The sequence below is a fragment of the Eubalaena glacialis genome, chromosome 4 (assembly GCF_028564815.1).
Source record: "Eubalaena glacialis isolate mEubGla1 chromosome 4, mEubGla1.1.hap2.+ XY, whole genome shotgun sequence".
NCBI classification, from domain to species: domain Eukaryota; kingdom Metazoa; phylum Chordata; class Mammalia; order Artiodactyla; family Balaenidae; genus Eubalaena; species Eubalaena glacialis.
The window spans coordinates 176,521,973-176,537,034 of record NC_083719.1 but is presented as its reverse complement, the minus strand read 5'-3'; the positions used below and the strand labels follow the sequence as shown (position 1 = coordinate 176,537,034).

Below are 15,062 nucleotides of genomic sequence, written 5' to 3'. Positions count from 1 at the left end.
ATCCTTCAACCTTAATCTACTCTCTTATTTTAGTTCAAGAGGTTTTCTTTGTTATTGTTGATTCTTTGAGTTTTTCTCCATAATCATGTCATATGTGACAAAAGACAGTTTTATTTCCTACTTCCCATTCTGTATACCTTTTATTTCCTTTCATTGGATTAGCTTAGACTTCTGGTACAGTGTTGACTAGGACTGGTGAGAGAGGGGCCGTCATTGCCTTCTTGATCTTACCAGGAAAGCATCTAGTTTCTCACCATAAGTATCATGTTAACCACAGATTTCTTGTAGATGGTCTTTCTCAGGAAGAGGAACTTCCCTTCTATTTGTTGTTTGCTGTCATGAATGTATTTTGTCAAATGCTTTTACAGTTTTATTTTCTCCCTTTTTGTTCCTGATACTAATAATTTATTTTTTCCCTCTTTTTTTCCTCAGCTTGTGTACACGTATCTTAATTTTATTAATATTCTCAAAGAGCCAGCTTTTGGTTTTGTTGGGTTTTCTCCATTGACTTCCCATAATTTCATTGATTTCTTCTCCAACTTTTATTATTTATCTTCTTGTGCTTACTTTTGGTTTAATTTGCTCATCTTTTTCTAGTTGTGTAAGGTTGAGGTTTAGATCACTTATTACACAGATATCTTTTTTCAAGTGTATGCCTTCAATGCTATAAATTTCCTTTAAGCACTTTTTGCTAGATCCCACAATTTTAATCAATTGTACTTTCATTTTTGTTTAATTCAAAATAATTTTTAATTGCTCTTGAGTCTCCTTTGATCCATGAGTTATTTAGAAGTGTGTTGTTTAATCTCCAAGTATTTGAGGAGTTCCCAATATCTTTCTGTTATTGATTTCTAGATTAATGCCTTTGTGGTCTGAAAGCATATTTTTTATGATTTCTCTTCTTTCTGATTTGTTAAGGTGTGTTTTATGTTATACAGTGTGTTTTATCTTCATGAATTTTCCATATGCACTTGAGAAGAATATATATTCTGCTCTTGCTTGATGGAGTTATTTCACAGTTTTCAATTAAATCCAGTTGCTGCTGGTTCTCATAATTATTAATGGAGGAGTGTTGAAGTCTCCAGTAATAATAGTGGAGTCATCTATTTCTCCTTGCAGTTCTATCCTTTTTTCCCTGGTGTATTTTGCCACTTTATTGTGTGCATAAGCACAAGGATTGCTGTGTCTTCTTAGAGACTTGACCCCTTTATCATTATGTAATGCACCATTTTATCCCTGTGCTTTATCTGAAATTAGATATTTCAACTATTTAAAAAAATTTTTTTAGTGTTTTGTCCATACCACGCAGCATGTGGGATCTTAATTCCCCGACTGGGGATTGAACCTGCGCCCCCTACATTGGAATCATAGAGTCTTAACCACTGGACCAGTCTTAACCACTGGACTGCCAGGGAAGTCCCCTCAACTATTTTTTAATGTTAACATGATACATCTTTACATATCTTAGTCTTACTCCATCTGTCTTTAATGTTAATGTCAGTTTGTTACAGACAATACATAATTGGGTGTTGTTTTTTATCCATTCTGACAGTATCTGTCTTTCGATTGTTGTATTTAGACCATTGACTTTTAAAGTGATTATTGATACAGTTGCATTAATATCTACAGTAATTTTTGTGGTTTCTATTTGTTGCCCTTGTTCTTTTTTACCCCTTTTGTCTTCTGCCTTTTTTCTGTCTTCTCTGGCTTTGAGCATTTTACTTGATTCTATTTTTTCTTCTCCTAGCATATCAATTATACTTTATTTACTTTATTATTGGTTGCTCTTGATTGTAGTATACATTTACAGTTAACCCAAGTCGACCTTCAAGTATCACCAAACCACTTCACTGGTTGTATAAATTCCTCATATTCCCAATTCCTCTCTTCCTGTCCCTTTCAACATTGCTGTCATTCGTTTTGCTTATCCATAAGCTATAATTACCAAATAAATTGTTTCTGGTATTATTTTCAATAAGTGTTATCTATTAGATTAATTAAAAACTTTTGAAAGTGATATTTTCCTTTCATTATTTTTTTCTCAAAAGCTCTCCCTTTATCACGTTCCTTCCTTTTGAAGAATTTCCTTTAACATTTCTTGCAAAGCAGGTGTACTGGTGACAAATTCCCTAATACGTTTGTCTCAAAGTCTTTATAAATTCTTTTTTTTAAATAAATTTATTTATTTTATTTATTTATTTTTGGCTGCGTTGGGTCTTCGTTGCTGCGCGCAGGCTTTCCCTAGTTGCAGTGAGCGGGCGCCACTCCTCGTTGCGGCGCACGGGCTTCTCATTGCGGTGGCTTCTCTTGTTGCAGAGCACAGGCTCCAGGCGCACGGGCCTCAGTAGTTGTGGCTCGCGGCCTCCAGAGCGCAGGCTCAGCAGTTGTGGCTCACAGACTCAGTTGCTCCACGGCATGTGGGATCCTCCCGGACCAGGTCTTGAACCTGCATCCCCTGCTTTGGTAGGCGGACCCCTGCTTTGGCAGGTGGATTACCACCCACTGCGCCAGCAGGGAAGCCCTGTCTCAGAGTCTTTATTTCTCCCTTACCTTTGAAGGATTATTTTGCTCAACAACGAATTCTAGTTAGATCCTTTTTTTCTATCAACACTTGAAATATTTTATTCACAAATGGTGCAGCCACTTGATCAACAGTCAGGCAGTTTCTCAAAAATTAAATCTATAATTATCATATGACCCCCCCAGTTCCATTCCCAGCTATATGCCTATGAAAAATGAAAACATGTGGTCAAACAGAAATTTGTACATGAAATTTATAACAATGTTACTCATAGTAGACAAAAAGTGGAAATAATCTGAATGTCTATTAACAGATGAAAGGATAAACAAAACATTTTATCCATCTAGTGGAATATTATTTGGCCATAAAAATGAATGAAATATTGATCAATGCTACAGCATGGGTGTACCTTGAAAAAGTTATGCCGAATGAATGAAATCAATCACAGAAACCATATATTACATAATTCCATTCATTTGAGAGCCCTGAATAAGGAAATCTATAGAGACAGATAGATTAAGGTTTCCTAAGGCTAGATATTGGAGGAGGAAGATGGGATATTGGGAGTGAAAAAGTGAAGAGGAATTTCTTTTTGAGATAATGAAAATCTTCAAAAATCAACTGTGGGGATGATTGCATATATCTGGGAATATACTGAAAACCTTTGAATTGTACTCTTTAATGTGATGCATTGTATGGTATCTACATTATGTCTCAATAAAGGTGTTCATATAAATTAAATACATTAAGAGTTATGCAACTCAATCTTGTAGGCATATAAGAGTTTCCATATTGATTAGCACATCCATCACCACACATGGTTACTTTTTGTGTGGGTGGTGAGATTATTTAATCCACTGTCTTGACTGATTTCAAGTATACAATGTAGGATACCGTATATTAAATCATCACATTGTAATCTTTAAATACAGGCAGTTTTATTAGTCATACCTCAGTAAAGCTGGTGGGGGTGGGGCACGGATTTACAGATACTTCCCTGTTTAGATAAAGACTTAACTATTTTTCTTCTATCAGTGAAAATCGGAATCAGTTGCCTTAGGGACATTATAGTCATTTACATTTTGAAGTTCTCGAGAAACACTGGCAAAATCTGATCTAAAATAAATTTCCTTCCAATGTAAAATGTGAATTTAATGAAACCTGTGTTGACGAAAAAATTAGTCGATCTAAGAAAGAAATGGAAAATTTTATTCGAGCCAAATTGAGGATTATAACCTGGAAATATACCCTCAGAAAGCTCCAAGAATTGTTCTGCCCACTAGATGTCAAAGCACAGTCATATAAGATTTTGAGGCAGAGGGCTGTACATTAAATGATGTATTACTGACAGCTTACACAATCCAGGTCTACATGTACAAAGCAAGTAGGAATAGTGGGTCATGGGTATTCGTGGCCCCTTACAAGATTAAGCAGGAAGGCTATCTCCTAAGGAGTTATCTTCTTGATACTAGGAGAATGTTGCTCTTTATGGTTGAGCAGGTATTTCTGCCGGTGGGGAGGTTTGGTTGATGCATAATGCTGATACACAATGCACAGTAGAGGGGAAGGAGGAGGCCAAAGGGCAGAGAAAATTTTTTATGTTTAAATTTTCCTTGACTTGCCTTAGAATATGAATTTTTATTTCATCACCTAATAATTTAGTGAGTACATCTCACACCCTGTGGTTAGACTGAGTCCTTGTGCCCAGGCTGGGGCTGTTGGGTTCAAACTTCCCACAGATCCAAGCGCCCTGGGTTTCTTTCACTTAAGTACCAAATAAGTGGGGGTGGGAAAGGGTTGGGTGGAAGGCTCAATCCTTGCAAGGATCAAAGATCAAATGCAGCCGGGTTCTTTATTATCAGTGGTGAGATCAAATGCAGCCGGGTTCTTTATTATCAGTGGTGAGGTCACATTTAGTGTCTTGTGTTTCTATACAAGGGTTGCAGTTCCCTGATCAGGCCTGACAGCCCTATGCCAAGCCCTTGATCCCTAGAGACAGAAGACCCTCTTGTTCCAGTGTGGCCTGGGCCACCCTCATGCTGTGTGCTTGTTTCACGAAAACTCAAGAATTCCCTGTAAATTGTAGCCACATGTTCACAAAGAGCTGGGAGAAAAAAACAGTAGAGGCAGCCCCAGGCCAGGAGAAAGTTTTTTCTCCATACAAACGATCGTGGCTGGGTCCGGTTCCCACCCACCGGCAGAAGGTGGTTCGGGTGAGCCGCGCATCCTCCCTCCTGTTGTAGCTCAAGCTGAGGGGCGCGGCCCTCCGAGCTATCCAATCAGGGGCGCCGCTGGAGCAGGTGGGTGGGGGCGACGTACCGCACCGGGGTGGACGTCCCTACTGGCGCCGGCCTCCCCGGAGATCGGGTATAGCTTGTGGTTCACGGTTCCTGGTGAGCGGGCCGCGGTCTGTGTTGCGCTGTGACCTGCACTGGTCGTGGGAGCCGTAGGAAGGACTCAGGGAGACCCAGGAAACGTAGGAATGGTGAGTGTGCTGCCCCTGAGTGCGGAGTCGGGGCGGAGCGTCTTGTGGGAACCGGCTGTGGCGGGACTCGGACCTCAGTCCCCTCCCTCCCGCAGCGTGGACGCTGGGACGGCAGCCGGACCCTGGGCGTCCTGTCCCGTTATTTCGCTCGGCGCCCGACCCCAGAGCTTCGCTGGGCAGCGCTGTGCCTACGTCCCCGCGTCTCCGCAGACTGTGCGGTAACCACGGGGAGGGTCATTAGTGACAATCAGGCCTCGGTCTCTGGGGTTCGTGCGTGGGAGGAGCTGTAGTTTGTGGTGTTCCCGGTCCCTTTCTCCCAGGGGTCACCTGTTTTCTCCTGAGTTTTCCACATATTTAGGAAGCGGAGTCTCAAATCCATGCTCCTGTCCCCCCGCCGTAGCTCTTCCTAGGACTGATAATAAATCCCTAAATGTTCAGATCCCTCACCTCCTTCCCAAAGCCAACTTCCCCTTTCTGATTCACATGATTATAATCAACTAACTGTTTGTCTTCCGGCTGCATGTCACACAGATCCAATGTTTTATCTTTTTTCTCCAGAGCCATGGAATGCTGTTTTTAAAAGATTTATATTTGTCTGTGGCTGTTTTCGTGAGAGGAAAGCCGAGAATAACCACTTAGAACTAGGTTGCATCAAATCCTCTTGCCTCTCCCCCTAATCTGTCCTGCACACACACATCCTATGGGAAGTGCTTTGGGTGGAGGTTCTTCTTTGGAAATTTTCCTGGGTGTTTTGTCAGAACAGACCCTCTCTGGGTTTGTCACCTCAGAAAGATTTTTTTCACTTATTTAAGTCTCAGTTTTTCAATAGAGGTAAAATGTACTTAATCAATAGAGCCTCAAAGACAGTATAAAATAGTTCTAAACAGGCAACAAAGAGGTGAATTTTAGAAGAAAATAATATGTTCCAGTATTACACGTTCCATTTGCATAGGATTCTTTCACTCTATTCCCCTGAGCATGTATAGGAAGTTCCTGAGGTCTATTCTTTACTTTTGGGTGTTTTCAAGTAAATTTACAGGGCTTAGAATTGCAGAGTTGAAGTGTTCCAGTATGTTCCATTGTAAAGCAATTATACTCCAATAAAGATGTTAAAAAAAAAAAGAAGAAGTGTTCCAGTATGATTAGTTGTTTACAAACCAATTTCTTTCCCTGGAAATAATAATTACCTGACACCTGAATAGATATTTGGGGTTTTCTATTTGAACTCGTCAAAGTGCCTTACAGTTTTCTTCCCTCCTTTCTATGTAAATGCTGGGTTTGAGTGACTTTTTGGATTGTTCACACACTGGCTTTGTGTCATTTAAAGTATCAACGTTGTTCCAGAGCAACTGCAGAGTGGAGCAGAGGCCTGACCCAAGCTATGGCTCCCTTTCTGCCTGCAAAAGGAAATACTTAAAGGCCTGTTGGATTCTTCCTGGGGAACCTCCTTCTGCTGGTGTCCTTCCTGCTCACACCCACCACAGAAGGAGTCGTTTATACTGAGAAAAGCTACCAAACCCCTGGAACACTGGGGATGCATGTGCACACGAGGGTGGGAGGTGTGTCGTGATGCTATTTCTGAGTTTGTAGTTGTGGTTCCTTAGGTCTAGACATTTTTAGGCCTTATGCTGAAGTTTTGCATTCAGAATGTAATTGGTGCACATTGAGAAGGTCTGAAGGTCAGGTGTTCTGTCTCATGGACAAAGGGTTGATGAATTTGGGAGTTCATTTGGGTCAGACCCTTAAACAGAATCAGGCTGAGAGTTTCCTCACTTGTGAGAGTAGAAGCCTGGGGGAGGGAGAGCTTCCATGCTTACAGGGGGGAGGACGTATGGAGCTCCCAGTGTTCTTTCTTGTGGCTGCTCCGGTGTCCCTACCCTCCTTCACCAGAGGTTGACACACTGTAGGGGGTTACATCTCAACCAGGAGTGTTTAGAACCCAAGTTGCGATTATGTTCAACTTTGTGAATGTGGTGGTGGTTTTGTTTTCTGAATTGTAGCGAAGCATGCTGCATATCTGTGTTGATTCGTTTAGCCATTGACTATTGCTGCCCTTTGAAACTGGTTCACATTGGCATTCGGGGTTATACTATGTAAGTTGGTTGACACATACAGTGTAAGATAAGAAAATTGGTACCAGATAGAATTTTGGTTCCATTTAGGCAGGAGAACCTCAAGATGTGAGATATGGGTGTTTTTAAGTTCTCAGGTGCTTCTTTCATTTTTTAGGTCAGTGTCTGTCCATGTCTCTAGAGAACTTTGACTTTTAAGAGGCTATACTATTCCTAAGGCAAATGAATTCCTATTTTAATGCATGCGAGGAAAAAGCAGTTGAGTTTCTTTTTTCATTGATATGAGGAAAACACCTCAAAGCTTATGGAAATCTTTGAAATTTCTAGTACATTTCAGGGCTTAATTGAAACCCCTAATGTATTATAATATGCTACTCATACTATAAAAGATTTTATGTTAAATATAGTAGAGGGAGGAACTATTACAGATCTTAGTCAATTTATGATGGGCTTACATCCCAATAATCCCATCGTAAATTTAAAATATTGATAGTTGAAAATGCATTTAATACACCTAACTTACTGAACATCATAGCTTAGCCTAATCTGCCTTAAACATGCTCAGAACACTTACATTAGCCTACATTTGGACAGAATCATCTAACACGAGGCCTATTTTATAATAATGTGCTGACTGTCTGATGTACTTTATTGAGTACTGTACTGAATGTGAAAAATAGAATGGTTGTATGGGCACAGGATGGTTGTAAGTGTATCTGTTGAAGGTCGAAAAATTGTAAGTTGAAGCATTGTACGTTAGGGCTCTTGACAGAAATCCCTTGTTTTTTTAGTTGGAAAGGGATTTGTAAATTTTTCATGGTCTGCAGTTTTATATCTGCTAGTGTTTAAAGGATTAAATTTTGAAGTAGTTTCTTATGTAGAAAAGTTTAAATTTTAAAAAGCAAAAGCTAATTTAAAATAATGATTAATCATAGGAAAAGACAGTGTATGTAAATTTCTCTCCTTATTTTCAGTAACTAATGCATGGAAAGGTTGAATTTTTTAAAAATTCCTAAGATAGGAAACTAACTTACATATCCTGTTCTATTTCTCTGCTCTTATTCCAGCCACCCTAAAATAACCAGTTTTGATTACTTCTTGATCATTTTGATAGTGTTTCTTTGTACAAGAACAAACCAGTGCTAATGCTTACTGGATTTGTTCTTAGAATGAGCGGTCGGGGGTCCACATATTTGATGTTTGACTCCTGAAAGTTAAGCCTCACCCCTCCCTCTTCCCCTAGTTCTTCTTACCTGGACAGGCTGATAAGAAAGCCTGGAGGCTCCTGCCCTGTGAACTGCTGTTTACTGAGGAGCTCCTCCTGTGCGCTGTGCTGCCCTGTGTGGCATTGCTGACCCCACCAACCCTGGGTTCTATATACAGAGGACACCGAGTTGGACGTTTTGGTAATTCGTTGTCCTCTCTGAGCAGGAGTATGAGAAAGGCTCCTTTGTTAAAGTGGTCCTCAGTCGATGTGTTGGCTGGAACCTATCTGTGTCTTTAAGTAAAAGTGTAACTGAGGCTGGGATTGCCTTGTGTTTGGGGAGTAAAAGGCTGATTATACCCTGTGAATGAGGGGAGCCCATCAGATGACCACTCCTTAAAGAGCAGGTATTTCAGAGAGAGAAGGAGACTGGGAAAGGCAGCCAGTAGGTGGTGAGCTGAGTCTACTCTCCTAATATGAGGGCTCACCTCTGCTGATGCTGCCCCTGCCTCTACTGCGACGAAGATCCTGACCCTCTGAGTTACGGGGGACAGCACCCATAGCCTCACTGTGGCACAGCAAAGGATTAGTTCAAACTTAAACTAAAAACTCTATAAAATACCCAGTAGTCGTGGAGGAGACCTCTGATCCCCATGGATGTGCGCCCCCTGGAGGAAAAATTTTATGAGTCCCAGGGTAGAGAGGACACCCTCTTTTCTAAAGTATATCTTGGGACTTAAAATATAATATAGGGAAGGACGGGAGAGAAGGAACAAAAGGAAAAAGGTATTGAAAAAAGGCTCACAATTTTCCAGTTGGAAATCCAAAATATACTAAAAGATTTACATAACCAAAAAGATAAAAAGGGCAGTCCTTGCTTTTTGAGCCTCTTCAGAACATAGGTTTTGAATTAATGTTAGAGTCTCCTATAATGCCGTAATTCACAAACCTTCCTACAATTATTGAGTGAGAGATCTCAAGTTAGTTATACCTAGGATCTCAGTAAATTTAAGCAAGGTGTACTGCATGATCTTAGAAGAAGTACTGAATATAATATAGAGAGCAGATTGGTATACTTCACCATAACCATCAGAACTCTTTGCCTCTCCTTACGATCATAGCACCCATTGTCACAAAATGTCCCATAGTGAGCAGGAAAGCTCTGAACCAATAAATCATAAATTAAAATTAAGTTAAATTAAGTTCCTGCCACTTCCAAATTGGCTTCACAAAATGAGACTCCATGGTCCTTACCCCTTAGTTAAATTAGTTATATGACCCAGTATAAGTTAAACAGGGCGTTTGAGGATTGAAAACTTTAAGAAACCTTTTATTTTGGGAAGAAGTGATTATCCCCAGGGCTTCTGCTTTGAACAGCCTAATTTGACCTGTTATTAAACCTGGAAAGAGTGAAAAACACCTCACAGTGGAATGCTACAGCCTTGAGGCTGTTGTCCCATCACATAAACCCCTTATTCCTAGTCCCCAACATTATGGAAATTACTGACTCCATCTACTCAGCAACTGCTAAAATTCTGCTCAACATTCTGCTCTCACAGATTTGGCTACGTCTGTTCTGTTCAGTTCCTGTTCCAACAGCCTCTCAGCTGCACTTGGCCTTCACCTCTGAAAGGACATGATACACCTTTAACTGGTTACCGTCAGGGAACCTCAACACCACTGTGAACACACACAGTCTCTGCAGGCAGGATCTGAACTGCATCCACCTTGTGCCACGAGCAGAGATATGACATTAATGACATCTCTTCTGAGGAAGTTCATTTGATATTCAGGACATACAGTATTGAAAAAGGTGGGCTTGTAAAAAGTGGGTGGGCATTGCTCCAAACATATGAGGCCTGGATACCTTTAATGAATACATTAAAAAAAAATTTAATAAACAGAAGGCCACCCCTTCCTGGCCTCATGAAGAAATACCAATAGTCCGTCTCAGCACCCACAACATTGTCTAGATTCTTGTGATGTTTGGGAGGCAACATATCCCTTGTTTATAAATTTACCAGAGCCCATTTATGCGGTTACTTGGAAATTGGGCCACCTTGAATGGACACCCCTACCATAGAAGGCTCAGGACTGTTACCATAAAACAGGCACACCTGGTAGTGTCCTCAGAGACTCCTTCACTATAGTGAAGAGGCTTCAGCACCCACCTCCCATACCTCCTGGTCACCCCTGATGGTCTTGTGTTGTAATTTCTCTCTTTTTCTTAGTTATGATCACAAGATGTTTATCAGTTTCATTGATCTTGTCAAAGAACCAGCTTTTTTTCTTTTAATATACTCCACTGATTTTTTCCCCCAATTTTTATTATTTCTTTTATTCTGCTTACTTTGGGTTTAAATTGTTCTTTTCCTTCCTAAGGTAGATGTTTACATTGTTGATTATAGATTTTTCTTTTTTTTCTAGTGTATTTGTTCAGTGGCATAAATTTCCCTCTAAGCATTGTTTTGCTGCATCCCACAACCCTTGATTAGTTGTATTTTCATTTACTTCAAAATAATTTTTTATTTCTCTTGGGACTTCTTTTTTGATCCCACATATTATTTAGAAGCATATTGTTGAATCTCCACGTATTTTGGGGAGTTTCTGACTATCTTCGTGTTACTGATTTCTAGACTAGTGCCTGTGTGATGTGAGAGCATATTTTGAATGACTGCTGTCCTTTCAAATTTGTTAAAGTATGTTTTATGTCCCAGAATGTGTTCTGTCTTGGTGAATGTTCCTTATGAATTTGAGAAGAATGATTTCCATGGATTACAATTAAATCCAGTCGTTCCATGGTGCTATTGATTTCAGTTCTGTCCTTCCTAATTTTCTGCCTGCTGCAATTGATAATTCATGATAAGGAGGTGTTGAAGTCTACAACTAGTAGTGGATTCGCTTACTTTCTTGCATTCTATCAGTTTTGGCCTCATATATTTTGCCCATCTGTTGTGATGCATGTACACATGAACAATTGTTACGCCTTCATGGAGAATTGACACCTTTGTCATTATGATAAAGTCCCTCTTTATCTTTTTAAATTTATTTTATTGAAGTATAGTTGATTTACAATGTTGTGTTAGTTTCTGCTATACAGCAGAGTGATTCAGTTATGCACATATATACATATTCTTTTTCATATTCTTTTCCATTATGGTTTATTACAGGATATTACACACTCTGCGTCATGAAGTGTGTAAATGGTGGGTAATAAGAAAAGGGAGGAAAGAGTTTTTCTCACCAGTGGATGTTCTTAAATTGATAATATTTATTTTATTTGTATAGCATTTCTGACATTTCCCAACATACTTTGGACCCTACCATTAGACAGCAATAGGATTTGTAATGTGATCACAGTAAAACTATGTAAATAATTTTCATGTGTTCCTGATGCTGTTAAATTTATGAGGAAGTAAGTATGGACAGAGAGTTAGTTTCTGGTGATCAAGTCAGAGAATAAATGTTGGGAGATAGCAGAATCATATGTAACCTTCTTTATAAATGGAGTATAGATGTCCAGTGCTGTCAGTCTTACTCATCCTACCACACATATATATGGGATGTTGTAGGACACAGTGGTCTTTGAGGATGTTGCTGTGAACTTCACCCTGGAAGAGTGGGCTTTACTGGATTTTTCACAGAAGAAACTCTACAGAGATGTGATGGGGGAAACCTTCAGGAACCTGGCCTCAGTAGGTAAGGATGACAACTTACCTTCACCTTGTCAGTCAAAGGTCAAGTTTTTCTGCCCTACAATATTATTCTAAGAGGTGGAATGTGTACAGGGAGGACATTGGTAAAGAAACTAGGTATGGTCATAGCTCACTGTAGCGCTAGAATCTAATAATTTTTCTATAACTTCTAATACTTTGGAATCATTTTTCTGTGTCTGCATTTTAGGAGAAACATGGAAAGATCATGACATTGAAGATCAGTGCAAAAACCAGGGGAGAAAACTAAGGTGAGTGGCACTCCCAGCAGAAAGCAGTGTTTCACATGAGAAGTATATTATTGTACCAGATCTTAAAAAGAAACAAGGCAACACATGCTTCAAATTTATTGCTTCTCAGAAAATTTTCACCAAATTACTTTCTTACATATGACATAATGTTCAGTGTTTGCAAAATAGTTCACTTGGAAACAGTATTAATAAGCCCTGTGTATAAATATCACCGTTTTGGTGAGCAAGGGTGAGTCCTCTTGCGGAGCATTCAGTATATTCAGTTTTGAACAATTCACCCGAAATAGAAAAATACCTATAAAAGTGTAGCTGAAATATTGTAATAAGTATGAAATCATTAATAAAGAGATCATTAATAATTCCTCCTTGTTTTTTGCAGGAGTCGTAAGGTAGGGAGAATCTGTGAAGGGAAAGAGGATAGTCCATGTAGAGAAAACCTCAGCCTTATTCCAAATCTCAATCTGAACAAGAAAATTCTTATCAGAGTAAAACCATGGGAACACAAAGTAGGTGGAAAAGTCCTCATGCATCATTCATCCCATAATAGGTACACCAGAAGTCACGTTGGACACAAACCATATGAGTATCAGAAAAATGGAGAGAAGCCATATAAATGTAATGTATGTGGGAAAGCCTTTAGTTATCTGCAGTGTTTTGAAAAACATAAAAGAAATCACACTGGAGGGAAAACCTATAAATGTAAGGAGTGTGGGAAAGCCTTCATGCAGCTCAAAACTTTTCAGAGACACATGGTAACACATTCTGGAGGTGCCTCTTATAAGTGTAAGGATTGTGGGAAAACTTTTAGTTCTTCAGCTTCACTTCAGATACATGAAAGAGCCCACACTGGAGAGAAACCTTATAAATGTAAACATTGTGGAAAAGCCTATAGATATCATCAAACTTTACAAATACATGAGAGGACTCACACAGGAGAGAAATCCTATGAATGTAAAAAATGTAGTAAAGCATTCAGTTGTCCCAGTTCCCTCCGAATACATGAAAGAACTCACACTGGAAAAAAACCTTATGAATGTAAACAATGTGGTAAAACCTTCAGATATTACCCTTCCTTCCAAACACACGAAAGAGTTCATACTGGAGAGAAACCCTATGAATGTAAGCCGTGTGGTAAAACTTTCAGTTCTAATATAGGTTTCCAAATACATGAAAGAAATCACACTGGAGAAAAACCCTATGAATGCCAAAAATGTAGTAAAGCCTTCAGTTGTCCCAGTTCTTTTCGAAAACATGAAAGAACTCATACTGGGGAAAAACCTTATGAATGTAAGGAATGTGGGAAAGCCCTTAGAGCTCTTGCAAGCCTTCGAGTGCACATGATCACTCACACTGGAGTGGGACCTTATAAATGTAAGCAGTGTGAGAAAGCATTTATTTCTCCCAGTTCATTTCGAATACATCAAAGGAGTCACACTGGAGAAAAACCCTATGAATGTAAACAGTGTGGTAAAACCTTCAGGTATTACCCTTCCTTTCAAAAACATGAAAGAACTCACACTGGAGAGAAACCCTATGAATGTAAGGCGTGTGGAAGAGCCTTTAGTTGTTCAACTTTGCTGCGACTACATGAAAGAACACACACTGGAGAGAAACTCTATGAATGTAAGCAGTGTGGAAAAGCCTGCAGAGATTACACTTCCTTAGAAACACACATAAGAATTCATACTGGAGAGAAACCCTATGAATGTAAACAATGTGGAAAGGCCTTCAGGTGTTATCAAAGTTTTCGAAGACATGAAAGAAATCACACTGGAGAAAAACCCTATGAATGTAAAAAATGTAGTAAAGCATTCAGGTGTCCCAGTTATCTTCGAACACATGAAAGAACTCACACTAGAGAAAAACCTTATGAATGTAAACAATGTGGTAAAGCCTACAGAGGTTACAGTTCCTTGCAAACACATGAAAGGACTCACACAGGAGAGAAACCCTATGCATGTAAGGAATGTGGAAAAGCTTTCAGGTGGTATCAGAGTTTTCGAAGACATGAAAGAACTCACACTGGAGAGAAACCCTATGAATGTAAAGAATGTGGGAAGGCCTTCAGTCATCCCACTTCCTTCCGAAGGCATGAAAAGACTCACAGGGTAGAACCTTTTGAATGTAAACAGCGTGGGAAAGCCTTCAGTTGGCCTTCATTGTTACATGTTAAAACTCCCACCAGAAATAAATTATAAATGTAAGTAACATGAGAAAGCTTGATGAAAATTAATCCATGTATAACGTTCCAAAAAACTTTCAACACAAAAGAATTGTTTTTTACAAGTTGTAAATATATTGTTTATCAAGCCTCTTTCTTAAAGTATATCATTGGAGTGTGGGTTTCTACTAGTTTCATAAATGAATATTGGGGTGATATAATTTTGCAAGTCATCTTTCAACAGTAGTACATAAGATTAAAAGGCAGTGCTTTTTCCTTGAGTCAGTTAATATTTTCTCTCTGCATTTTGAAGTCTGTTGGATCCATGGGTGAATTGAACTGTATTTCTGATATGTGCATAGTCAGGTTTAATTTTTTATAGTTTTATTCTGTGTTAAGGGACAATTGGAAAATGTGGTATTTTGGGGGATTTTCCTACTGGATTTCTGGATACTGGACAGTTCCTGGATATCTTTATAGTCTATTTTATGTATTCTACCTTTCTTAATGACAAAGCTCCTTTTTTGGAGTTTCATGTGAATAATTGTTTTTATATTTGGGCCTTTGCTTGTTGTTCTTCCAATGACTGTTATTTGGTGAATAGATTTTAAGAAGAGAGACCTGTGATGGGACAAATATCTGAGCCTGTGGGTAA

At 39.3% G+C, this 15,062-nt stretch overlaps 1 protein-coding gene across 1 annotated transcript; it reads left to right on the top strand.

Annotated features, from left to right (window-relative positions):
• The first annotated feature begins 4,928 nt into the window (after nucleotides 1-4,928).
• On the top strand, nucleotides 4,929-14,444 carry LOC133090678 (zinc finger protein 709-like). Its single transcript, XM_061189047.1, has 4 exons — nucleotides 4,929-5,006; nucleotides 11,855-11,981; nucleotides 12,186-12,246; nucleotides 12,626-14,444. Exons 1-4 carry the CDS (start codon nucleotides 5,004-5,006, stop codon nucleotides 14,442-14,444), a joined length of 2,010 nt encoding a protein of 669 aa, XP_061045030.1. The 5' UTR covers nucleotides 4,929-5,003.
• Nucleotides 14,445-15,062: the final 618 nt, after the last annotated feature.